Source organism: Fomitiporia mediterranea, assembly GCF_000271605.1.
Source record: "Fomitiporia mediterranea MF3/22 unplaced genomic scaffold FOMMEscaffold_15, whole genome shotgun sequence".
Lineage (NCBI taxonomy): Eukaryota > Fungi > Basidiomycota > Agaricomycetes > Hymenochaetales > Hymenochaetaceae > Fomitiporia > Fomitiporia mediterranea.
This window is the reverse complement of record NW_006760400.1, coordinates 1,221,636-1,246,065: the sequence shown is the minus strand read 5'-3', so window position 1 is coordinate 1,246,065 and position 24,430 is coordinate 1,221,636. Positions and strand designations below refer to the sequence as shown.

The window sequence follows — 24,430 nt, the reverse complement described above, 5'->3', positions numbered from 1 at the left end:
GAGGAGATCGAGCGAGATCAGACAGATTTGTCCGCGGAAAGGTGCCGGCCGGAGATGCCCCAAAAACGGAAAGCAAGATCGACGGTGTGCCGGCTAAGCGCGCCGACACATGTTGTGAGTTCAGCGTGCAATCGAGTGCCTGTGGTGTACCCGCCCGCTCTAAAAACAAACGGCTATCCCGATGGCTTGTCCTGACGCTAAAGACCCTCGCCACATATCCTCTCCTCTCACCCTCCTCCGTCTTTCTCTTGTCCCGCCTCCTCACTAGCACTAACATGGCTGCCGCCGCCGTCGCCACTGCCCCGTCCGCTCTTCCGCTCCCTACTTCTGTTGCAGAGCAGAACGTACCAAGCTTGAGCAGGTCATATCCACTCCCCCCAACGCCTCCTTTATCCGATGACGAGCGTGATGACGGCGCAGACCTCAAATTATGCCTCGAGAGCGATGCAGAAAGCCCATGTGAGCTCTCGCAACGTCCGCTTGTCTTCGAACGAAGCATGGGCGACACGGAAGTATCCTACTACCTACCCTCTCGTGCTGACGGTGTAAATGACATGTATGCTAATCATTTCCGTTCCATTCTCTTGTTCTTGGACTAACTGCGTTGTTCTTGTAGGTACCTTCATCTTGGCTTCCGCGTTCCAACTTCTCTTCTTGCTCCCGCTCGCGTGCGCGCTGCGTGGGCATATATGCGCCTCATTCATCCCCCTCTCGCTGCTCACGTGCGCATGGAGCCTTGGGAGTACACTTCTACTCGCTTTGCATACGCCCCACCGCGGTCTGTCGCCGAGGCTCTCTCTGAGGCCGACGCCGCCCTCGAGTTCAAGTCAGAGACAAAGGACGCTCTCATCAACGCATACCTCAATGGTCCTCGAACGCTCAGCAATGAGCGTTTGTCTCACCTTATTTTAGGAAATGTACCTGCGGAAAGAACACCTGGCCTTCCGACACCCGTTGCCACACCCGCAGCTGTAGATGAACACGCCGAAGCCTTCCCGTCGGTTCCCGCTGACGAAGTGCTTGAGTTCGATCTCCTGATTTGTGCAGCACATTTCCTTGGAGATGGCATGGCACTTCACACCTTCGCGAACGAATTCTTCCAGCTGATCGCTGGGAAGGACGAGAACGGGCACGAGCGATCGACAGAGGCAATTGAGGAAATGCTCGAGCGGGAATGGGTGTCACTTTGGGGCTCGGGGAAGGAGACAAAGAGCTCCGATGTTCTTCCCCTGTCATTGGAAGATGCTCTTCCCCAAATCAACGGCCGTTTTAGGAACGCTGCCGCGAAGGTCGACTTCAAGAATAGCGAAGCGAAGGACATCGTAAGTGTCTTTCCTTTCTCGATTCTCCGATGTTATCTGATATTTGATATTTGTTAGGGCGGGCATGCATTCCCCCGCAGGAAGAGCTCAATTAGGCATACGGTTGTCCCAACCGTCGCACTCGACGCGAAGAAGACCAAAGCAATTCTCAAACGCTGCAAAGAAAACGGCGTATCCATCGCCAACGCCATCTTCTCGCTCAGTGCCGTCGCATGGAGCCGCATGAAAGCTGAAGAAGACAAGACCAAAGCCCGACAAAACAGCGAGCTTCCACTGATGATGTACACGGCACTGAACATTCGTCCATACTTACTCGCTTCAGCTACTGCGAACCGATCATACTGGTTCACAGCGATTGGTTACCTAAACGTCGTACTTCCGTCCTTCCTTCCTGCGTCCACCTCTGACTTCGAGGCGTTGAAGAGAACGTTCTGGCTTCGCGCACGATCTGCGAAGAAGCAGATCTCGCAGGGAGCTAAGAACCCGCTTCTCGTGAGTCGGACGCATGAGATGGCGCGGGTGAGGGGAGAACGTGCAAGGAAGTGGGCCCGTGAGGACGATGAGAAGGATGCTGGGATCTGGACTCCGCCTGCTTCTGCTCGGCCGACACCCGCGGCGCCAATAGCAGAGACTGAATCCTCGAAAAAGCCATGGACGTTACCCCCTGCGCCCTCTACTGCACTCATCGGGCTTTCAATGCTCGGTAACCTCGACGGCATGTACGCACACGCAGACTACCCATCCCTCGTCCTGCACACCCTTACAACGGGCTCGCGTCAGCGAAATGGTGCTGCTCTGCTCTTTGGGTACACCTTCGCTGGTAAACTGTGGTTGAGCCTTGGGTATGACGAGGAGGGCTTTGCGGATGGTGCGATGGAGAGGTGGTGGGCTGAGGTTCTGCGAGGGGTAGATGAGTTCTTGGTTGATTGAACTGCGCCTTATTGGACTTGATTTTAGAATTTTGATTTACATTTACATTTGACATATTGGCATATGTACATACACATTTACTACACTCATTGCATTTTCATGTCTTGTCTTGATGGACATTGTTGACCTTTATCATTTGTTCGCTTGATTTGTCTGTCTTCATATTTGCTTTGCTTGTTCTACATGCTTGTTTTGGTATCGCATGGACGCATACGTAGTATTAGTAGTAGTGGTAGTTTTGATTTTTGACTTTTTGGCCTTGCCTCGTTTCTGTTGTTGCATGCAATCATTATTCAAATTCACCCCCTCCTGTCTTCGTCTCTCGTCTGATGCTGCATCTGTGGTCTATTTCGATATTTTGATACTTCTTGAGTTTGTTCACAAGACCAGCTTCTAGCTCTAGTGATTAAACATTACATTGAGAAAGACGGCAGTGTTGCGATTTTCTTGATTATGTCAAAATTAGACAAACAATAATTAATAAGAACAAATAACACATCGCAGAGCCTATCACCACATCATTCAAGCACCTATATGCATGAAATTAACCCAACGTTCAGTTAGAAATTCACCCTGCACTCTCAACTCTAAAGCTGCTCTGCAGCTGCCCTCTCATACTTCACTTCGCCTGCATTTGTTTATGTGTTCATAAACATTTCGTGCGTAGACAGGTCCATCTTCATCAAATAGCTCCCACATCGTACCAATTACGCTTCGGAACCTGCTGAATTGCATAGCTGCTGATAGATGAAGCGATTCATCGTGTTCACCGGAGTGGAAGATCTCGGCGATATGGCAAGCAGATAGAAAAGCGAACTCGGCATTCGGAACGTCGGTTTGTATGATATCCAGAAGCGTCGAACTATGGTTGGTAAGTTTGAATGAAGAGTCGATTGGCTTTGGATCCAAATGACCGTGGCAGGCAGAATGAACAGATGTGGCCTTCTGGAGCATTATAATTACTGTACACCGAGACGCCGTGCGGTCGAGCCAATCTCAGCATCAGTAATGGAGATTAAACTGTGAAGAATGTCCCAGACACTCCTGCTCTAACTGCTACATTATTTGAGTTTTTAATGCTTGGTGGACTGGTGTTAACTCAGAATATTACACTAAAAATACAGTATCTTTAAGAATGCAATCGAATATTTGTAACGTTGATTAATACACCAAGGTTTTCTGAACATTTATCTTCAATGAATGAGAGATCTAGTCAATATAGTGCTATTCTTCATCCTTCCGTCGCCGTCATAGCGTTTGCTCCAGTTTGCGTTCCTCTACTGTACCCAGGACTAAAGCTCGTCCTTTATCGACGCAGAGGTTGCATGTCTCTTGGTGCCTGTGCTCGGAGGAGCATCCGTGAGCATCATCGTGAGGAGGTCATGAACGATGTCGGCCGCTGCGATGCCAGTAATTTCAGCTGAAATCGGAATGTAACGTGTCAATATCAGTATCGACAAGGATTATACAAAACCAAAAATGTAAACAAAACAGGCAAATTTGGACATGCTGTCAAAGAGAAAGGCGTACATACCGTGATCGTAGCTCGGTGATACTTCGACGACGTCTGCGCCTCTGTTCGATTTTGGAAGGATTGATTAATCGGAGCTAGAATTTGATGAAGGGACGAGACGTACACGAAGTTGAGGCCTGCAAGTCCTCGGATGATGCGCTTTACTTCACGCATGGTCCAGCCACCGGCTTCAGGTGTCCCGGCTTAGTTTGACATGAAGTAAGGTGAATATTCAATAAGTTCATAAGTGTAATATAACGTACTTGCAGGCGCAATGCCTGGATCTGCGACGTAAACGTAAATATATGCGTTCGTTAGTTGTCTACGCAATCTATGGAAAGAGCGGTACGAACCCAGGACGTCGATATCTAAACTGATAAACGAATGGTGTTGATTTGTTACAGGGGTGAATGAGCAGAACGAATAGCTATAATTACCTCAAATACACTGGCGTATCTCCAACTCGCGTACGAATTCGCCGTATGATTTCGGGTATGCCGAGATCATCAATGTCATCTGTCGAGATGAGCTGGAAGCCAACAGCGTCGTCGCTCTCGATGTCTGCAGGACCCTAACGAACAACGAATTTATAAATTCATAGATATAGGGGGGGGGGGGAAGTGCTTACGCCCATCTTGCATCGAATACCGGCGTGTACGCAGCGCGAGCTCATGAGACCTTCATTTGCAGCAGTGAAGAAGAACGTTCCATGAGTGACACGAGATTGCTCGGTAATCGAGCCAGGATAGGTAGCCCATGTGTCGAGATGTGCATCAAAGTGGATGACGGAGATGGGTCCGTAGACTTTGTGCAAGGAGCGGAGAATGGGTAGGACTATAGTATGGTCGCCTCCTAAACTGAATAAAATACAGGTTAATGGCGAATAGTAAAACAATGCAATCCTATATTACTCGTACCTGATTATTCGCGGGTGTGCTTTGCCATCGAGAGCCAACGATTGTGTCTTGTAACTTCCGGACGCAGACGTGTTCGCGACCGGACGAGCCAACAGTGTTGAATACGCAACTTCCATTTGGTCGACAGCCAGAGCATTATCAAAAGGCGATACCGGAACCTGGCATATGAATTATACCTGCTAGTCAGTAGTATGTTATTTTAGTCTCTGATACTTAACGCACATCACCGCAGTCAATGACCTTGGAACCCAGCTGATAGGGGTCGACACCCCAGAACAGTGTATAAGTGCGAGTCTCACGATGCCGACGAGCACCTGAACGAATCGCATATGGACCGAAGCGCGCTCCAGGACGATAAGTAACGCCAGTATCAAACGGCATGCCGAAGATAGCGATATCGAAGGGAGTTTTCGACTTCAAGCCAAAATTTCAGGGAGAGCATAATTCACAAATATTTAGTTGCATACTTCATCATCATCAAGACACCGTTCATAGGGAAGGTGGGCGAACGACAGAGGGCCAGAGAAGGGCTGATTGATCTGTTTCCCATATTTCTTCGCCCACGTTTCTACTTGATCATTGGATTGGAAATCTGCATTGTGCATGAAGTGCTCTTGCTCATGGTTGTGATGGGATAACGCTGCAGCAGAAAGCAATAGGATAGTGGTTAGATGGTTGAACATGAGGACAATGGCGTGCAACTTACACAGAGCTTCTTCCCTTCTTGAATGAAGGATAAATATAAGACGCGTTCCAGCGTGAGTATATGCGCGAACACGTGCGTATAATATGACAAATCATGTATAGCCGACCGGCCCTCATCAGGTATCGATAACCCCGCTGGGCGTGTGTGATGAAAACTGTGCCCTATAACATCCACCTCCCTCTACTTGGACTATTAACATCCATTACCATTAAATTTCTGCATTGATCCTTATCTCGCTTTGAGCGTACTACACCCCAGCATTTTTTGATTCTATTTTTCTGAAAAAATCTAGACACAATGGTGTACGTCGTCGTCCTTTGTCTCACCATGATCGTGCTGACTGATCTTGTTGCTCTGGTATCCCAATGTCGACGTCGTCCACAGTAACTTCACGGTAGATCAGATTCGTGGCTTGATGGACAAGCCGACTAACATCCGTAACATGAGTGTCATTGCTCATGGTAAGCATTCGTTTTGTGTCGACTATATGCGCCTATATGCTGCTGACAACGCCTTGGTGAATGTAGTTGATCACGGAAAGTCGACCCTCACGGACTCCCTAGTCTCAAAGGCTGGCATTATTGCGACCGCTAAGGCTGGAGACATGCGATTTACTGATACAAGGGAAGACGAAAAGGAACGCGGTATTACTATTAAGTCAACTGCCATCTCGATGTACTTCGAGGTCAGTAAGGAAGATGTGGGATCCATCAAGCAAAAAACAGATGGTGAGGTTTGAATGCATTGCTACTGCAACCTTGGTTTACTAATCCCATTCATTCATATTTCGTCAGGCAACGAGTTCTTGATCAACCTCATTGACTCTCCAGGACATGTCGACTTCTCATCCGAGGTCACTGCCGCCCTCCGTGTCACCGATGGTGCTCTTGTTGTCGTAGACTGTATTGAAGGTGTCTGTGTCCAGACAGAGACTGTCTTGCGTCAATCACTGGCGGAACGTATCAAACCTGTGCTTGTTATCAACAAGGTTGATCGTGCTCTTCTTGAGCTCCAGGTCGACAAGGAGTCTCTTTTCCAGACTTTCTCACGAACGATCGAGTCAGTGAACGTCATTATTTCCACCTACCACGACCCAGTCCTCGGTGATGTCCAGGTTTACCCTGATCAGGGAACTATTGCCTTTGGTTCTGGTTTACATGGATGGGGCTTCACCCTCCGTCAGTTCGCAAATCGCTATGCCAAGAAATTTGGTGTAGACAAGGAGAAGATGATGAGCAAGCTTTGGGGCGACAACTTCTTCAACCCGGCGACAAAAAAGTGGTCCACGAAGTCGACCGATACAGACGGAAAGACACTAGAGCGTGCATTCAACATGTTCGTGCTTGACCCGATTTACAAGATTTTCGATGCCGTCATGAACTTCAAGAGGGAGCAAGTGTTCACCATGCTCGAGAAGCTTGATGTCAAACTCTCACAGGACGAGAAGGACCTCGAGGGCAAGGCACTCCTCAAGGTTGCCATGCGCAAATTCTTGCCTGCTGGTGACTCATTGCTGGAAATGATTGTCATCAACCTTCCATCCCCGGCAACCGCACAACGCTACCGTGTAGAGACACTCTACGAAGGCCCTATGGACGATGAGTCCGCGATTGGTATTCGCGACTGTGACCCCAAAGCTCCTTTGGTCCTTTACGTCTCAAAGATGGTACCGACCTCGGATAAGGGCCGTTTCTACGCTTTCGGTCGTGTCTTCTCTGGTACCGTCAAGTCTGGGCCCAAGTACCGTATCCAGGGACCAAACTACATTCCTGGAAAGAAGGAAGATCTATTCCAAAAGGCCGTTCAACGTACAGTACTCATGATGGGCCGTTACATTGAGCCCATTGAAGACTGCCCAGCAGGAAATATTGTTGGTCTAGTCGGTGTTGACCAGTTCTTGCTCAAGAGCGGTACAATTACAGAGAGTGAGACTGCTCACAACATGAAGGTCATGAAGTTCTCCGTGTCTCCTGTCGTCCGGGTCGCTGTCGAGGTCAAGAACGCGGCTGACTTGCCTAAGCTCGTCGAAGGTCTCAAGCGTCTCTCGAAATCCGATCCGTGTGTACAGGCCTGGATTGACGAGTCTGGTGAACACATTGTTGCAGGTGCCGGTGAACTTCACCTCGAAATCTGCCTGAAGGATCTCGAGGAAGACCACGCTGGTGTGCCGCTCAAGAAGTCCGACCCAGTCGTCGGATACCGTGAGACTGTTAAGGCAGAATCCTCGATCGTTGCGCTTTCCAAGTCACAGAATAAACACAACCGTCTGTACGTCAAGGCTGAGCCGCTCGACGAGGAGCTGTCAAATGCAATCGAGGCCGGCAAAATTAACCCGCGTGACGATTTCAAGGCGCGTGCTCGTGTACTTGCGGACGAATACGGTTGGGATGTCACCGACGCCCGTAAGATCTGGTGTTTCGGTCCTGAGACAACTGGCCCGAACTTGATGGTCGATATGACGAAGGGTGTTCAATACCTCAATGAAATCAAGGATTCTTGCGTAGCTGGATTCCAGTGGGCAACTAAAGAGGGTGTGTGCGCTGAGGAGAACATGCGTGGTGTTCGTTTCAACGTTATGGATGTGACGGTTAGTAATACGGTTGTATCGCGTACGATATTATCTCATTATACTATTCTACTCTAGTTGCATGCAGATGCCATTCACCGTGGTGGTGGACAGATCATCCCGACGACCCGCCGTGTCTGTTACGCAGCATGCTTGTTGGCAACTCCAGGTCTCCAGGAACCCGTCTACCTTGGTCAGTCACCATTCATTTAACTCCTATTACCCAATCACTGACACCCAGCTCAACCGTCAGTCGAGATTCAGTGCCCTGAGAATGCTATCGGCGGTATCTACAGCGTACTGAACAGGCGTCGTGGACAGGTCTTCTCCGAAGAGCAGCGCCCGGGAACGCCGATGTTCACTGTCAAGGCTTACCTGCCTGTCAGCGAGTCATTCGGTTTCGTTGCCGACCTCCGCTCTCATACTCAAGGTCAGGCATTCCCGCAGTCAGTCTTCGACCACTGGGAGGTCATGAACGGATGTACGTATACTGCTTTACTAGCATTGGTGACACTGACTTAAAATTCGATGTGTTTCTTAGCTCCAACTGAGAAGGGCAGCAAGCTTGAGGAACTTGTCCGGAATATCCGTGTCCGCAAGGGTCTTAAGGTCTGTACTCTTCGCTTGTCTGCCTTACTTGCCCTCGTTCTGATTATTTTTAATCTAGCCGGAAATCCCGCCACTCGACACCTACTACGACAAGCTGTAAACATCCTTCAAATACTTGCCAGCTTGTTTGTAATTTTCGGGGGGAGATTGGGTTGATGCTTCCCACCCTGCTTTATAAATCGTCCCCTCTAAACCTAAACGCCTGCACTTCTCTAAATGGTTCCGCAGTAGTATCGACGTCGTTGTTGTAGCCCCCCTCCCCCTTTTTTTTCAGTGTACGAGCTAAAGACGCACGCATGAAATACGACGAAATTATGTTGTACTTTTGAAATTTATTAAGGCTGTTCGTTAGACGGACAATTGCTCTGCATGATTAGTGTGGAGCCGTGGGCGGCCTGCGCTGTCAACAGTTACGTTTGATTTGACATTCTGGTCTTGGCTCAAAATTCCTTCGGGTCCGAAGCCGGAGCCGTTCAGCTTGAGTCACCGCCTGTAAACATGCAGAAGCTATATAATAATATTAATTTGTTCTTTGACTCGGGCCTACAAGAACAGCTGTGTCCAACGTTGCTCATTTTAACCATTGTCCGTCTCGAACACCATCCTTACTCTCAGGAAACCTACAATACTCCGTTCTGCACCCAAACCTACTCCCAAACGCCATGTCTACAACGCAAGACTCCACACCACCACCAAACTCGACATCCTCACTCGACGTCTCCCAACCCGCTGACCTGCTTACCTACCTAGCAAACACGCCCTTCGCAAGTACACGAGTCGAACCACTCTCAGGAGGGTACGGTAACTTCATCTTCCGACTCCACCTCGTCAAGCCGTTCGCTGCAAGCACAGGAGAAAACCTACAGACGGTGATATTGAAACATGCAAAGCCATGGGCTGCGAGTGACAAGTCGTTTGATCTTGCTATTGAGCGGCAGGTATGTCGACCTCTCTGAGAATCTTTCCGTCAAATGGGATTTGGTGGCGTAAAATGACGTTAAATTGTTTTGTATTTGTATAGGCAACCGAAGCGACAGCTTTGAAGCATGTACGCTCGTTCCTCCCAGTAGATGCTCTAGCAACGGTACCAGAACTGTACCTCCACGATCCCGAAGCACACATCATAATCATGGAGGATGCAGGACCAAGCGCACGAAACCTGAAAGATCTCCTACGTACAGTTCCACTTAACGAGGAAACCTCGCGCGAGCTAGGTGCTGCGATGGGTCGCTTCCTCGCTGCAGTGCACGTTCACGGGACCGCAGATACTGCACTGATTGAGGCGACGCAAAATATCGAAGATGCAAGGCGCATTACCGCTTGGATCACGTACGGTAGACTCGTCGATTCGCTGAAGGAAGCAGGAAATGGCACGACACTCGTCGATCCACCGCTTGTCGGCTCCGAAGGCGTCTCCGAAACACAGCTTGCAGAGGTGAAAGAGCTAGTGGACTCCACGATAAAGAAAATATACGATGCGCGCACAGATTTCACCATGGGTGATTTCTGGACTGGTAATATCGTCGTACGGTTAACCCCAAACAAGGCGATCGAGCGCATATTCGTGGTAGATTGGGAAATATCGAAGCCTGGGTTGCAGTTCGCCGACTTTGCTCAATTCGCAGCTGAGATGAACACACTAAGGCGTTTCCATCCCGAAGCAGAGACTAGTGTAGTCACGGCATTGAGCGCATATAAAGAAGCATATATACAAGGTAAAGAGGTCGACGAGCAGTTCCTGCGATCTGCAGCTTCGCACCTTGGTGCTCATATGATCACGATTTCACCAAGAGTAGAGAATTGGAACGGTACCAAGGAGCAAATCAGGGAAGTTGTAAAGGAAGGCGTTGAATATCTGTTGGGTGGTATGAACGGTGATGTACAGTGGTTGAACTCGTCTGTTGTAGGTTCCTGAAATTATTGATGCATGGGTTGAATACCTAGTTATTGCGTACAGATAAATTGGTGAAAATAAATTAGATAGACTTGAGCGTCGCCAGTCCGGGAGGTCATCGAGTATACATTGCCCGAGCCCTCCTCAGAGGTATAACCTCCCAGGCTCGTCTCAAGCCTGTTGCTCGTGTTAGCCCTGTTTCATTTTGTGGGACCGTCAGAACAGCAACTCTGCGCAGTAGTTCTGGAGAATCGTCAGCCTCTTCCCCTTCTCCCCTATCCTCTTCCAGGACCTCGTCTTCACGTAGATCAATGTCATTATTCTGGACATCCTGGGTAGTTGCTTTAGCTGTGCCACCTCCAAAAATAGAGGTAAGAGGAGACAGCGGGTTTGCGATTACAGAGTTAATTGCTTCAGAAGCGTCGTCCAACAGTGTGCGGGGCTTGCGCATTGGCACAGAAGATAGAATGTAATTCCTCTGCCGCCATGCATTGGACGCGGGAACATGCGGATCATGAGGAGGATAGGCAGGATCACATTGGAATCGCACGAGAATTTGCTTGGTTGAGGATGAATACCAAAATTGTGGGAGAGGATGGGAGAACGCATTTGGGTAGGGGTGAGCGACTGGGCGTCTGTGCCGCTGGACCAAGCGACCATCTGATCTGTTTATTAGACTTCATGCAAAAGGATAATCATGCAATAGCCTCACCCTGGACGTCGATCGCATGTCCTGTCAGCCTTGAGCACAGAGAGCCGGATGTATCGATAAAGAACACCTGTAGGACTTGAGTTCACAAGTCGCTGGATCAAGACATTGCTTGTACCTGGTTATCCGCCTCGGGTCTCCTGAAACCTGACAGGTCTTCAGTCTAAGTATTCAGCTAGTGCAATTCTAATGGTTCTTACTTTCTACTATAGACGTTTCTTTCTCCGGCCACAAGATAATCTCTGCTCCATCGTCGACGCTGTCTAGTTCTACATCAAGTACTCGACCAGTTGCCACCGATTTGATGACAAAATACCCAAAAGGAAAGCCAAAATTTGACTCTGCTGCTGCTGAGGATACAGGTGGAGAATAAGGTGGTGGATTTGGGGGCTCCGAAGGTGCAGCAGTAGTGGACATGATGGTTATAGGTTAAGTGCAGTGCAGTTCATCAATCAATACGTAATACAAATGGACTTTGCTTGGTGATTCAGGTGAGTGCGTCGATCACTTTGACTGCCTAATATGGAAGGAAATATGACGACGTGTATTCGGCTGAGCGGCATCTGTATCAGCGCTTCTAATTATCAAGCCGACTCCCATACCGCGATATACCCGGTCTTACTTCCTTTCCCCATCGTCTATCCACGCTCTAGGCCATGCAGAACTCGCGGATTCCCCACGAAGGTGCATATGAAGCAGATGATGGAGATGAGGCCTTTCAAGGCATGGATGCCTATGTCGGAGACGAAGGAAATGGTGAAACTATGTATGGCATACAGATAACTAGGGACGAAGATGACGATGACGAAGATTATACTGACGAAGACGAGGATGAAGGTGTGGGGTTAGATATCGATGATTTAATAGAGGAGATAGAGGAAGCTGGTGACCTCGCCGCAGGAGAGGACGACGAGGAGTCTGCTGCTATGCAAGGACTTGAAGATTCTCAGGATCCTGCAACTCGCTTCGACTCTCTTGTTCAAAGTGAGTGTATACCACATTGGTGCCATACACGTCTGTGTTCACATTTAATGAATGCCAAAGGAATACTTTCAGCCCAGGCTGACACGGAGAACGACACCTCATCGACCAATACACTCGGTCGCGTCTTAGCGTTCCTTCGATCCGGTTCTACAAGGCTAACAGTGGTTCCCAATGCGAGGTCTAGGACTACGACGGAAGAAGTATCGGATGATGACTTCACGCGCACGACGGGTCAGGCCAACACCGCATATAACCGACGGAACTGGGTACAGTCATGGTGGAAGAAACCTCACACGGAACCTCAACCCGCTGGGGTTGCTCTGCTAATGGGCGGAGAGTTTGGGCGCATCGGACGAAAGATGCATAATCTGCCAGACGGCAGTCGGAACTTTTCGCGTATTTTAAGGGAGAGGTCAATGCGCATTCAGCCAATGCCGAAGCAAGACTTAACAGAGGTATTTTATTTAGCTGGATCTGATAATAATAGACGGGGGTATTCACTTTCTCCGATTGCGCAGTATATGGTACCAAACTCTGCCGGTGCTGAGGTTTCTGCATACCAAGCAAACGTGTACTCTGGTCAATATAGTGCAGGTAACAGGATCATTTGATAACCATTCTGATAAACGGGCTAACGGAGTTGTCTAGATTCCTCCTTCTATTACGTTTGCTGCAAAGGTGAGCTCCTTGCACGGAAATCAAAACTTAACAAACCAAATAAACACACCGACTCAAGATTTCAATCTTCATGTATACGATACAACTGCCATGCCTTCGAAGGAGGCGCACAACGACCGTCGACATGGACATAGAACACGGATGAAAGTTCATAAAAGTATAAAGGGGATTCCCGAAGGATGGACGATCCCGGATTCACATTTGAGTTCCGACAACGAGAGGTGCGCGATGTATTTCTCTCTCACTTCGCGCGTACTAACGTCAATCCAGGTTGATTTATTCTTCTATGGTAAAAAATTCGAATGATTGTCACGGCCGAATTTACTTGCTTACATCTGCATTTTCAGAGCCCTACGGTATACATGGTCAAGACTCTGGAATACGACTCCACCCAAGTTGCAATCAATTTTGCTGATGCAGGCCGGAGGTCCTACGGCTGGGGATATGGGGACGACACATGTATATGGAGTTGTCGCTTTTCCGCTGATGGGAATGAGGCAAGTCAAGCGAATGCCCTGCAGTAGTCAACTCTTATATTTCCTTCAGGTCATCGCGGGAGGAGGGGGGAAGATATTCGGTAGGTGGACTTGCTGTTGATTTTTTATCGATTCCTAGACCCTATTGTCCGCAGTATACGACCTGTTGGCAGACAGACGGACAGTCAAAATATCTGCGCACTTTGACGATGTCAATAGCTGTTGTTGGGCTGACCAAGGCAGTAACGTATTGGTTAGTGCTTCTGACGACACCTTCATCAAAGTTTGGTGGGTCCTATATGACATGCTTCATAATTTCTTTTCTAAACATCTATATATCCCAGGGATCGTCGATCATTGGGTTCATCAACACGCCCCTCTGGAGTTCTCATAGGACATACAGAGGGCATTACAAACGTTTCGGCAAAAGGCGATGGACGATATGTCATTTCTAATGGGAAAGATCAAGCACTACGATTATGGGATTTGAGAAAAATGACGCCCAATTCAGAATATAACAAAGTCAAGGATACACATTACGGTCTAGAAGGCTTTGACTACAGATACGTGGAAAACGACAGACCACAAAGGCGGCCTGCACATCCTAAGGATTGTAGTATCATGACTTACCGGGGACATTCCGTTCTGCGAACCCTGATTAGATGCCACTTCAGTCCAGCGGAGACTACTGGAGGCCGTTACATTTACTCTGGATCGTTCGATGGTCGAATTCACGTACGTATCTATGTTACTATTCAAGGGTCCATGTTGACATACTGTCCCACTTCATTAGGTCTGGTCATTGGATGGTCGTGTTGTACAAATTCTCGATCGTTCGGAAACGCTTCCATTAAGCTTTGATTACTCTGGCCCTGAGCTACCCCCGAAACATAGCGGCAGTCCTTGCGTGCGCGACGTTACCTGGCACTCGCGTGAGCCTGTCATGCTTAGCGCGGCATGGGGTTCTCACGGGACTAGCTCAGTGGCACGGCACGAGTGGAAAGGTTTGACAAAGATGAATCATAATTTGGAAGATTGGGTAGAAAAGATGTCCAGTGAGGGAAGGGAAAGGCACAGGAATGGTGTACCATTGAGACGATCACAACGATTTGCCCGCATGTCAGGTCGTCTCCCTGGATCATTATACGATGACGATGACGATGAATACGACGAGGATTACCATGACTATGACTATTACTAAAAAATCATGTTTCTCTACACAGTCCCGCTCGTATATGTTGTGTACTTGTACTTCGTTTTGCAATCTGCTGTCTTAGTAGCCTACATAGTCCAGTCGACAAAATGTACTGAAAGTCGTTTGTCCATGCACTCATGAAGTATAAATAATAAATAGAGATACGCTTTCTAAAAATTCTCAAATGGAAGAAGTCCATGCAAATCACTACATACAATGGTTAATCTTCTTGACTGCTGTGCAGAGAACTTCTGCCTCAAGATCAAGGGGCCGATCCGCATGTCTGTCCGAGTTATGTTTTCTCACGGGTTTCAAACTCCGAGACCAAATACAGTAAGCAAGGTAATCGCCACAGACGAACAAGTACAGTACAGTAACTACTACAGTTACCGCACTTGTTCTGATCCTTTGTTCTACTTATTTTCGAGTTTCTTTCGCGCAAGCCCGGGCATAGTTTTCTTGTTGTATGGGACACGATGGTTCCTCTCATTCAAATAACAGCGGATGAAGTAAATCACATCGTATATTCGTATCTACAGGATTCTGGTATGGAAACGCGTGTTTTTGCCTCGATCCCTAAAGCATTTTACTGATACGTTCTATTGTTTTTGATTTCTTGTTGGATTCATTATTATTGCATGGTGATAGGCTTCCTCCACACTGCATTTGCATTACGCGTAGAAGGCCGACTCGAACAATCCAAACATTTCAACGATTACGTTCCGCGCGGCGAACTCGTCGAGCTCCTCACGAAAGCGCTTCTATATACTGAGGTCGAAACGCACTGCAAGGGTGATGGGCTAATTACAGATTGCAAAGCGCCGTTCTCGCTTCTCAAGCCTCATGAATGCGCGGTCGACTTAATGGACGACGGGGTGAGCGGGACCGCAGACAAAGTCGGGAAGCTGACTGTAAGCAATGGTGTGCTGGAAGCACCTCTGAAACGTAAGGCGAGTATACCCGCGGAAGGAGATGCACAGAATAGAAGGATTAAAAGGAGTTTGGAGCCTGAATCGGCGGATACGAATACTGGAGTTTCTCGAGATTGTACGCATTCATTTATATTTTTTTCTACGTTGCTCCTTTTCTTGGGATAAAATCTAATCTTCAGCTATTATTCTATGAAGCACCTATAAGCATACCAGACGATCGTTTAATAACGCCAAGCCCGGAACGGGATGGATCTCCGATGTCAGTGTCCGTGGTTCCGTCGAACGGCGGGAGAATGAGAAGCAAATCGAGAACTAGGAAAGAACCTGGCCCCGGTGACTCTACGACTTCTCCGAAGGCCATTCTCTTGCTAAGGGGGCATACGCAGGAAGTAAGAGGACTTATTTTGAAGGATTAAGACTTGTTAACCAAATGGTTGTAAGGTTTTCGTTTGTGCTTGGAATCCCGCCAAGCATGAGTTACTCGCCACTGGGTACGTTTAATCAATAACTAACAAGACTTGACACTGAAGTTCTATGTATTGGAAGATCTAAAGATGCCACAGCGCGAATTTGGAACCTGCCTTATCCTCCAGACGATCCTTCGCAATTTGCGGAAGCGCCGGATAAACCGCCAATCGTCCTTAAACATATATCGGATGAATTACAACGGGATATAACGACGTTCGACTGGAGTTCCGATGGAAATCTCTTAGCAACAGGCTCATTTGACTCTTTTGTCCGTATATGGACTGTGTCAGGTGAACCTTACATGTCACATCCGCAACACCAGGTGAGCAAAATACTTCTCAACTGTTCTCAATAACTTTTTTAATCTCCTCGGTTCAATTCTATAACAAGGGTCCTATATTCGCGACTAAATTCTCGAACTCTGGACGTTGGCTACTGAGCGGGAGCTTAGACGGAACAGCTTGCGTCTGGAACGTTGCGGAAAAGAAATTGCATATGCAATTCCGGTGTCATGATGGTATGTCTACTAAACACAATAAGTCCTGTCGCGAGTTATTCATCCATCGCAGAATGCTGTTTGGACGTCACCTGGCTTGATGAGAGTATCTTTGCAAGCTGTGGTGCTGATAAGATTATCAAGATTATGCGAATTAGTGATCAGAACCCGCTGCTGGCACTTCAGTACGTTTTCTGCGTTTTTCTTTGCGAACTAGCTTGTAGCTTTAACCATTCATTTAAGAGGACACGAGAACGAAGTCAATCAAGTAAAGTTCAATGCGTCGAAGACTCGTCTTGCATCTTGCTCAGATGACAAGACTGTTCGGATATGGGAGATCGGGAAATTGTTGACACAGTCTGAGCGGCTGGACAACGTAGAATGTATGACATTATCCGGTCACACCGATTCGTCAGCGAATCTAGCCTGGTGTCCAGAAAGACCTGACAGGACAAATGAAATTATTGCTTCGTATGCTGTCTTGTTTTCTAATCTTCCTGGACTAGGTATTTATGCTGTACTTCTAGATCTGCCTTTGACGGATCAATTCGTATCTGGGATGCAACAGCTGGAACATGTTTGCATGCGATACATGATCATAAGCAAGCAACGTATACCTTAACTTTCAGTCCAGATGGCAGGTTCCTCGCAACTGGTGGTGGCGATGGTTGGTTGTACGTGTACAACGTCACAGTACGTCTCCACCATTCTGCATCCAAGTGATCGCCATTAATTTGAAACTTGCCCCCTCCCCCAGACCGGCAAGCAAGTTTGGTCCTGGTTTGCAGGTTCAGAAAAGTCTGGAATCTACGAAGTGACCTGGCAACAAGTGGACAGGCTGAACCGAATAGCTCTGTGCTTAGAGTCGAATTATGTCGCAGTCGTCGACGTAACGCGTGTTCCTGCACTAATGGAAGTCAAGTAAATATGAACAATCTACATATTTATAGGTTAAGGTTCAATTGTATATTTTCTCTCTCTTTCCATGTAGCGTTATACTATACCACATATTGTTGTAGTTGTAGCTACAGCATATAATGCATTGTAGTTCCCTTGTAGATGCAGGTCAAACGTCACTAAGACGGCGAACACGGACAATCTTGAAACAGTAAGAATATTACAAGTAATCTGATGCTCCCTTCCCTTTCTCCTTTGCTTCGCCCTTCCCATTTTCGGCTCTTGCTGCAGACACATGCAAATTTGTCATTAATTGATATCTGCAATGCCGGCAGCCCGTCTTGTTGAAAGTCTGGCCTTACTTGGATGGCTGAATTGTCTGGCTGCCTATAGTATGTCAATATGAAAGCACAATATTTAGTTCGGGGATCTTGTTTGGTTCGTCATACACGTTTGGTTTGTCACCATCCGTCCAAGTGGTTCTTGTCCACTGAACTCTAAGCTATTCTGTAAGGATATAGTGCAATGGTTAATGCTGGGACACTTTGCATATCTTCACTTTTTAGTCAAGTGCTAGTATGGGCAAGACGTAACTTGACGAGGAATGCTTTATTATACTTTAGCTTCTATGCTGAAAAGGTGCACACATTACATCAACAGGTACAAACGGAGATATTGTCAAGCAGTAGCTCCTTGCAAAGTCAAGGCTCTTTGCACATCTTTCCCTTTTACAGCCCCAAAGTCTTTTGTATCATGGTTGAGAATGCCCAAAATGCACAAGTTACTGAGCAATGCCTTTACGTTCTATGCTAACAATGTACACATATTGCTCTAAATCACACAAGTAGGGTAGTTGTTAAGGAGCTGCATTTCACTTACTAGTGTTACAGCACAAAGTTCGTTAGGGTATTAAAAGGATGCATGCCTGATGTATGTAATATTTTTAACAGGATCACACCAGACCTAGTTACAGTAAATTGAGTACAGTACAAGTCATGAGCAAGGAACACAGTTCAAAGGATCACACAATGATTCTAGCAGAAAGGCAGCAGGTCGCTCTTATGGAGATATTTTACAAGAAAGGATTGACAATACTGATGATAAAGTAGCTAAAGGCGAACTTGGGTTTTACAAAACAGCACTTGTGACGAAGGATGTTGAAGATTCAAAGCTTGACTGTGATGGTAGTTTTGATGGAAGGATGAACTGTATTAAGGAAATGTACAGGACCAATCAAATTGTGCAAGAGGCCGAGCAGTATTCTAAAGAAAGAAAGTTGTAGATACACAGTGAATCCAAATTCTGCCACAATTATTGTCTAGAATGATGATCAGTAGTGCTCAGTTGCTAGTATAATGATTAGTAGACATTATATTAGTACACAGTTACTACAAGTTGTGTACAATTTCAGCTATTAACATTGAAATACTGGAGACTGGCCTGGATGAATGTCTGTTCTCTACAATCAGTTGATGAAAGCATTCATTTAGGAATCAGAATCAAACATAAAAGCACACTCCTTAGTAAACTCTGCTTACTTTAAATATATTCAACTCTTACTATTAATATAATTCTTATCTGATTTGTAAGGGTATAGAGTTAATACTTTGTATATCTTCCCTGTTTTCCCTTCTGACATCTGCTCACACATCAAAAGCCAGCACAGGTAAAGATGCAAGTCAATTAGGAATACTTGCTAGTATTAAGTAGTAAGTTGAGTCATTATACTAAAAAATTATACAAACTTTACTAAATGTGAACAGTCAGATAGTTAGAAGAAGATGCTCTATACAGGATCAAGAAGCTTTGCATACCTTTCCTCTCTGTCTGTGCTAGGATCTGCTTGTATACTGTGGTTGAGTTTAAGCAAAGAAATAACTTACTAAGAAACACTTATAACTTATATATATATATATTATATCAAATATGTATTAGTTATATAGTTGGTAAGTAGTTGCACATTGCAATACAAAGAGACTTTGCTTTTCTTTCCTTGATTCTGTACATAAATCAGCCAAGGCTTTACGACTAAGATTGTGAAAAGTTGCAATTGTGGTTTATACTCTTAACCCTTTTATACTAAAAGTTTACACATTCCCAACTGTATGTGACTAGGATAATTGCCAAGAAGCTGCCTTTTGCTTCCTAGCTATTGTGGTGCAAAGTGTGTTCAAGCTATAAAAAGGATGTGTACATGTACACAACGAATAACAGGAGTAGCATTGTACTCAGCAATAGTAGCACACAAGCCATGAGCAAGGAATAAGGTGCAGACAAAGCAACCAAAACTACTAACACATATGGTGGCAGCAGGCAGTCGCCTTATGTTAGCGTTCAAGAGATAGATGCTACTATCAAGAGACATGAAAAAGAGAAGTATGTTAAAGAGGCACTCGAGGGGTGGAAAAGTGCAATTAGTAAGAGTAAGAAGTTCATCGAAGAAAATGGTTGCGAGATAGACATGATGAGTTGCTTTGGAGAAAAACAGGCGCTCTTGGAGAACCAACAGGCGGCCACCAAATATATTAAAGAGAATAAGCTTTAGGCATGTAGTGGTTGCGTACACTGGGAATACAATAGACTAGATTACCGCGAGCCTCGATGACCCCAGACGTGTGACGCGTTGGTCATCGAAGACTCTAGACGATTTGCGTGCCGAATCCAGCCGTCAACGTCGTCATCCGTCCCGAGCTCATATATAATAATTCTTCAGCGAGCTGCGTTTCCTGAACGCTCCTCGCAACACACATAACTTCACGCTGTGACATGCTGCAGGCACGACTGTTTGCCTCCATACGTCCACGGCCTGCATTCACTGCTGTGGCGTTCCGTGTAAATGCCTTCCACTCTAGGCCGCAGGCAGGTGGAACTGCCAATGTCTTTCGCCGCTCTGGTCTTTTGGCGAGTTCGTTAAAAGCTGCGCCGAAGAATAAAAGTACCCTTGCGAACTCACCCATACTTTTGACTCTTCGGCGGACGATCACTACGGAGAGTGAGGTGATTACACCAGTGTCGAAGGCCGAGGCCTGGAAGAGACTTGGTATTGCTGCTGTAAGTGGCCAATATTCTGTACCAAACAATTTCTTTGCCTTTGTTTTTTACTGAAGATTTCGATGTGTTCGTCTAGGCTGGCGTTGCTGGGACGGTCGTAGCAGTGAATGTCATTCTGAATAGGGAGACTCGAGATGCACTGTCTCCTGCCGAAAGTTCGTATCTTAATGACAGTTTCAAGTATATGGGAGGAGGATTGGCCATTACGGCTGCTGTGGCGCGCTCGATGTTCAAGAACGGCTTTGCGTTCCGTGTAATGTCTGCCAATCCTTGTAAGCATAAAGTATACATCATGTGAAAAACAGATCCCTTACAAAGCTTCTCTTTCACAAAGGGGTTGTCCTTGGTATTAGCTTAGCGTGAGTAAAGACTAACACATAACCAGTACATTGTACGGATAACTTACGACTTGTGTGCAGTGGTAGCATTGGTTCTATGCTTGGTGTCTTCTATACTTCGCCGGAGAACACGGTCTTGAAGCATACCTTTTGGCTAGTAAATAAGTTTCTTACCTCATCATGGCCTTCAAACTTATTTTGTTTCAGGGATTCAATGCCTGTCAAGCAGCGACGCTTAGTCCGTTGTTCTTCCTAAATCCAGCAATTCTCTCTCGTGCTGCCCTATACACAGCGGGTGTGCTGGGATCCTTGTCATACGTCGGAGCAACTGCAACGTGAGCCCGAGAGTACCCTCGATACACTCCTGTCTTAACAATGTGTTTTGTCTCAAGGACTGACAAGTACCTATACTTGGGTGGTCCTCTTCTAGCTGGAATAACAGTCGTCGCACTCTCCTCACTCGCACCTCTTGCTCTTCCGCTCGGTATGCGCAGCCTTGCTATTACCGAGGCGATTACGCTGTACGGTGGTCTTGCTGTCTTCGGTGGTATGGTGCTTTTTGAGTAAGTTACCTAATGCGACTTGTATTTCCTTTGCTACCTGTGCTAATCTTAAACAATTTTAGTACACAGAAGATACTAGCACATGCACGTGCGGCTGAAGCTGGGGTCATCCCACGCGATGCTATGAGAGAGTCGATTGCTCTCGAACTGGACTTTATTAACATATTGTAAGCACTCCCTTTTTCACAATTTGCTAATTGCGGCATAATCTGATTGGTGTCATGTGCAGCATCCGTATCGTCCAAATTCTTGCTATGCAGGGAGGCGGTAACAGAAGGAAGTAACTGGACTAGCTAGTCATTTTCGATCGCCAACTTCTCTTCTAAACTTTTTTCTTTTCGTTACGAAGCAAGCTACCTTCCGACAAACTTCATTGTACTAGCTCGTCTATGTCAAAATCTACTTTGAATTTGATTATCTTCTTGTCTTCACATAGTTGTATAAGCGTAATCTTATTTGTTCAATTGAAGGATAAACGTTTGAGCACTGTCCTTGATTGGAATACAAGTACAATAATGTTAAATAAAATACAAATAACTGGTCACATCCAGAAAAACCGTCTCAGAGCTGGAAACCACCTGGAAGTTACAATCCTTCTCTACACAGTAGTCAAACCAACCCCCATTAACGAGACGCGCGACGATAGAATAGATGTAGAACCCTTCCCAGAGAACGCCCTACTTTTCTCGATTAATAGTGCACTCAGGACGATTTTGTCAAGGATCTGAAATTGGGCTGCACGTTCAGAGTAGAGTATGCTTGCTGGCTTTGCGTATTTGTCTATGTGTAGACGGCCCTTCGTTGCTGGCACGAAGAGGGCTATTGGATGCGATGAAGAGGAGGCGGAGGATGTGAAGAGCTATAATTGGTAGTACAATTAGAATTTTAATTTTCAGTAAGGTAGATGAAGAATGGGAAGATGACTGATTTACTTGAAGAGTCAATCCTTTATCTTGACCACTCTTGACTGTGTTCTCAGGTTTCCATATGTATGCTTTCCCCTTCTCATCGGTAAAGGACACACCCCTAACATTGGGAATAAATATTAGACAAATCATTGCCTACATAGTAACACACATATCTACACTTACCCTATTCGGCCAACCTTCCTCCTCTTCAACCAGTCGCCAACAGTTTGCTTCTTCCCGCCCCTCAAACACAGCTTATCACTTCGATAAAGATGCCACTCCAAAGTAGCAATAACATTATCATCACTATCATTCGAAGGTACTTTGTTTCCCGAGGCGTCTGTAGCTCTTCTATATGTTGTTATCGGATGTGCCCCCCTCTCATTCGTTCGCACTACGTAAACAGGATCTTGTGGGAAGCTAGGATTCACTATATCAGTTCGACAGGGGTCCTTCGAGGTGAGTTCGAGGTGTTCCCATTGGTCGACATCGTAGTCTGCCTGCAATGGCTCGCCAGAGTCGTTAGAGAGTGTGAGTAGCAGGTCAGACATGGTGGTTAGGGGTGAAGTCCATTTCCCATAGCCTTGTCATATATACCTTGCGACGAATACATTAATCTGTTCGCAGCAGCACAGCAACGGGCGTGGGAAAGCTCCACATTTTGTTAGCATAGCATTTTTGAAATGATCTAAAAATAGAAAAATGCAGGCAGCAAAGCCTCCAATTCGATATCCTCTGACTGCGGACATAGGAGAACAGACTGGAGCTGTAACCTGTGTAAGGTGGAAGTTATTAGTTGATGTGACTCAGGAGAGGAGTACTCAATGATTTCTTCACTTCGTACAAAGTTCTGTGCTGCTTGTCGTCCATCAAGAATTGCCATTTGCAGTATCGCTTCTCATTTGATTTACTTACGCAGAAGTATAAGAGAATATACAAACATGAGAAATAGTCGCTTGCGACATGAGCAGGAATCATTAGCCTCTCTTCCGTCGAGGTCCTCAGTTCACCGTGGATTGATCATCGCTCATTTCCGTAAGAGACCTCGAAGATATTTTTGACTCACTGCATCCTTGCGATACACGTGGTACAAAGTGATAGACAACGGGACTAAAATGCACTGTTTTGATTGGTGGACGCCACAATCTTTGCAATGGAAGCGCTTGAATTAAGTATAAATTTAAACGCACGTACCGCGTATTACATCGGAGAAACACTGAACGCACAAAGCTAGTGCCTCCCATAATCAAATAAGCGCTGTAAGAACACGTGTACGACCGGATCTTCGGAATATCCTCGGCAACCGAATGCTTAAAGCGTCAGCTTTCTCACCGATTTTGCATTTATCGCGGAGGTAGGTAACATACTCAGAGGAATGTGCCAATAGTCGCCAGAACCCGCAGAACCTGAGAAGTCTTCGGCGTCAATTTGTGGGATTGTATACTTTGCGGACATTAGCGCCACTGATACATTGAGGAGATGGAGGATATCTTGCTTTGTGTTAAGCCGATTACTGAGTCTTTCGCAGGTGAGTTCGCAGATGAGTCAGGTGTGACTTTACGTGGGAAAGCATCATTCGCGCAAGCAGACAGAATGACTTCAATAGATGAGAACCAAGCATCTCCAGCGTAGGAAGCAAAACGCATTGATAAAACCTCTTCTCGAGGTTGACATCGGACCACAGGAACATGACGCGACTGCCTTTCGCAGCTAGCGGACCTGATCGCCTTCATTGGCAGACAACTTCCGCTTGGCCTGAATCGTAAGCCTCAGCACTGATCGGGAAGCGAAAAATGGTGCTTGGAATCCCAAGCTTGACAAGAGTTCCTCTGATTCGACCCGTCTTCAGCGGAGAGAAGCAGCACAGCCAAAGCGAGATGAAACAGTGCCACCACGAGCCTTTTTGAAAATTGAGAAGGCAATTAGATTGAATTGAGTCAATTACATCCGAGTTGACCAGATCTATAGTCAGCTCTTTTGTGCAATGCCAGATCTGAGCAGATAAGTCAGTGGTATTGTTCAGCGGAGGTACGTTCGCAAATGGCTCCGAATAAATAAGGACGACGCGGAGACGGCGAACTGAAGACTCCTCGTGGAGGTAGAGCGCTCGCGTAGTACAGTTGACGCTCATAAGAGACCGCTCCCATGACCCAGATAACATACCGCAGACACATGTTGAACGCCTGGCTTCGGTGATGATAGTAATAGAATGTACCTGCACTTTATGATGCAACTACTTAAAAATGGGCAATTGCCAGTCTAAGTATACCGTATGGCG

General features: G+C 46.5%; 9 protein-coding genes across 9 annotated transcripts; 6 read left to right on the top strand and 3 right to left on the bottom strand.

Moving 5' to 3' along the window:
• The first annotated feature begins 242 nt into the window (after positions 1-242).
• Positions 243-2,631, top strand: FOMMEDRAFT_143112 (uncharacterized protein). Its single transcript, XM_007271064.1, has 3 exons — positions 243-556; positions 617-1,322; positions 1,380-2,631. The coding sequence occupies exons 1-3, from the start codon at positions 276-278 to the stop codon at positions 2,250-2,252; spliced, it is 1,860 nt and encodes a 619-aa protein (XP_007271126.1). The 5' UTR covers positions 243-275; the 3' UTR covers positions 2,253-2,631.
• Positions 2,632-3,544: 913 nt separating this feature from the next.
• On the bottom strand, positions 3,545-5,245 carry FOMMEDRAFT_59239 (Arginase/deacetylase; the record flags this gene model as incomplete). Its single annotated transcript, XM_007270893.2, has 10 exons — positions 3,545-3,672; positions 3,787-3,827; positions 3,890-3,968; positions 4,029-4,049; positions 4,119-4,138; positions 4,203-4,336; positions 4,394-4,622; positions 4,683-4,840; positions 4,905-5,096; positions 5,150-5,245. Coding segments are annotated over 10 exons (1,098 nt in total), but the record flags the coding sequence as incomplete, so codon positions are not given.
• Positions 5,246-5,561: 316 nt separating this feature from the next.
• Positions 5,562-8,904, top strand: FOMMEDRAFT_170928 (P-loop containing nucleoside triphosphate hydrolase protein). Its single transcript, XM_007271063.1, has 8 exons — positions 5,562-5,690; positions 5,773-5,849; positions 5,916-6,116; positions 6,183-7,975; positions 8,033-8,147; positions 8,208-8,435; positions 8,496-8,563; positions 8,622-8,904. Exons 1-8 carry the CDS (start codon positions 5,686-5,688, stop codon positions 8,661-8,663), a joined length of 2,529 nt encoding a protein of 842 aa, XP_007271125.1. The 5' UTR covers positions 5,562-5,685; the 3' UTR covers positions 8,664-8,904.
• A 183-nt stretch (positions 8,905-9,087) lies between these two features.
• On the top strand, positions 9,088-11,528 carry FOMMEDRAFT_23526 (uncharacterized protein). The gene is made up of 5 exons (XM_007270864.1): positions 9,088-9,499; positions 9,583-11,117; positions 11,170-11,236; positions 11,285-11,313; positions 11,367-11,528. Exons 1-2 carry the CDS (start codon positions 9,226-9,228, stop codon positions 10,476-10,478), a joined length of 1,170 nt encoding a protein of 389 aa, XP_007270926.1. The 5' UTR covers positions 9,088-9,225; the 3' UTR covers positions 10,479-11,117; positions 11,170-11,236; positions 11,285-11,313; positions 11,367-11,528.
• A 280-nt stretch (positions 11,529-11,808) lies between these two features.
• FOMMEDRAFT_23520 (WD40 repeat-like protein) lies at positions 11,809-14,628 on the top strand. Its single transcript, XM_007270863.1, has 11 exons — positions 11,809-12,150; positions 12,211-12,605; positions 12,669-12,744; positions 12,799-12,828; positions 12,887-13,049; positions 13,099-13,117; positions 13,176-13,325; positions 13,375-13,405; positions 13,460-13,592; positions 13,649-14,039; positions 14,098-14,628. Exons 1-11 carry the CDS (start codon positions 11,823-11,825, stop codon positions 14,503-14,505), a joined length of 2,124 nt encoding a protein of 707 aa, XP_007270925.1. The 5' UTR covers positions 11,809-11,822; the 3' UTR covers positions 14,506-14,628.
• A 315-nt stretch (positions 14,629-14,943) lies between these two features.
• Positions 14,944-17,370, top strand: FOMMEDRAFT_113908 (WD40 repeat-like protein). Its single transcript, XM_007271062.1, has 10 exons — positions 14,944-15,045; positions 15,148-15,546; positions 15,627-15,820; positions 15,873-15,922; positions 15,978-16,221; positions 16,290-16,416; positions 16,469-16,580; positions 16,639-16,866; positions 16,923-17,088; positions 17,153-17,370. The coding sequence occupies exons 1-10, from the start codon at positions 14,976-14,978 to the stop codon at positions 17,318-17,320; spliced, it is 1,758 nt and encodes a 585-aa protein (XP_007271124.1). The 5' UTR covers positions 14,944-14,975; the 3' UTR covers positions 17,321-17,370.
• A 2,660-nt stretch (positions 17,371-20,030) lies between these two features.
• Positions 20,031-21,724, top strand: FOMMEDRAFT_129028 (uncharacterized protein). The gene is made up of 8 exons (XM_007271061.1): positions 20,031-20,343; positions 20,420-20,615; positions 20,678-20,702; positions 20,763-20,838; positions 20,889-21,016; positions 21,074-21,244; positions 21,307-21,411; positions 21,474-21,724. The coding sequence occupies exons 1-8, from the start codon at positions 20,059-20,061 to the stop codon at positions 21,526-21,528; spliced, it is 1,041 nt and encodes a 346-aa protein (XP_007271123.1). The 5' UTR covers positions 20,031-20,058; the 3' UTR covers positions 21,529-21,724.
• Positions 21,725-21,842: 118 nt separating this feature from the next.
• On the bottom strand, positions 21,843-22,703 carry FOMMEDRAFT_161541 (uncharacterized protein; the record flags this gene model as incomplete). The annotated part of the gene is made up of 3 exons (XM_007271060.1): positions 21,843-22,103; positions 22,177-22,270; positions 22,336-22,703. 3 exons carry the CDS (start codon positions 22,701-22,703, stop codon positions 21,843-21,845), a joined length of 723 nt encoding a protein of 240 aa, XP_007271122.1.
• Positions 22,704-23,382: 679 nt separating this feature from the next.
• FOMMEDRAFT_161540 (uncharacterized protein) lies at positions 23,383-24,313 on the bottom strand (the record flags this gene model as incomplete). The annotated part of the gene is made up of 4 exons (XM_007271059.1): positions 23,383-23,462; positions 23,520-23,595; positions 23,667-23,849; positions 23,894-24,313. The coding sequence occupies 4 exons, from the start codon at positions 24,311-24,313 to the stop codon at positions 23,383-23,385; spliced, it is 759 nt and encodes a 252-aa protein (XP_007271121.1).
• Between the last annotated feature and the right edge of the window lie 117 nt (positions 24,314-24,430).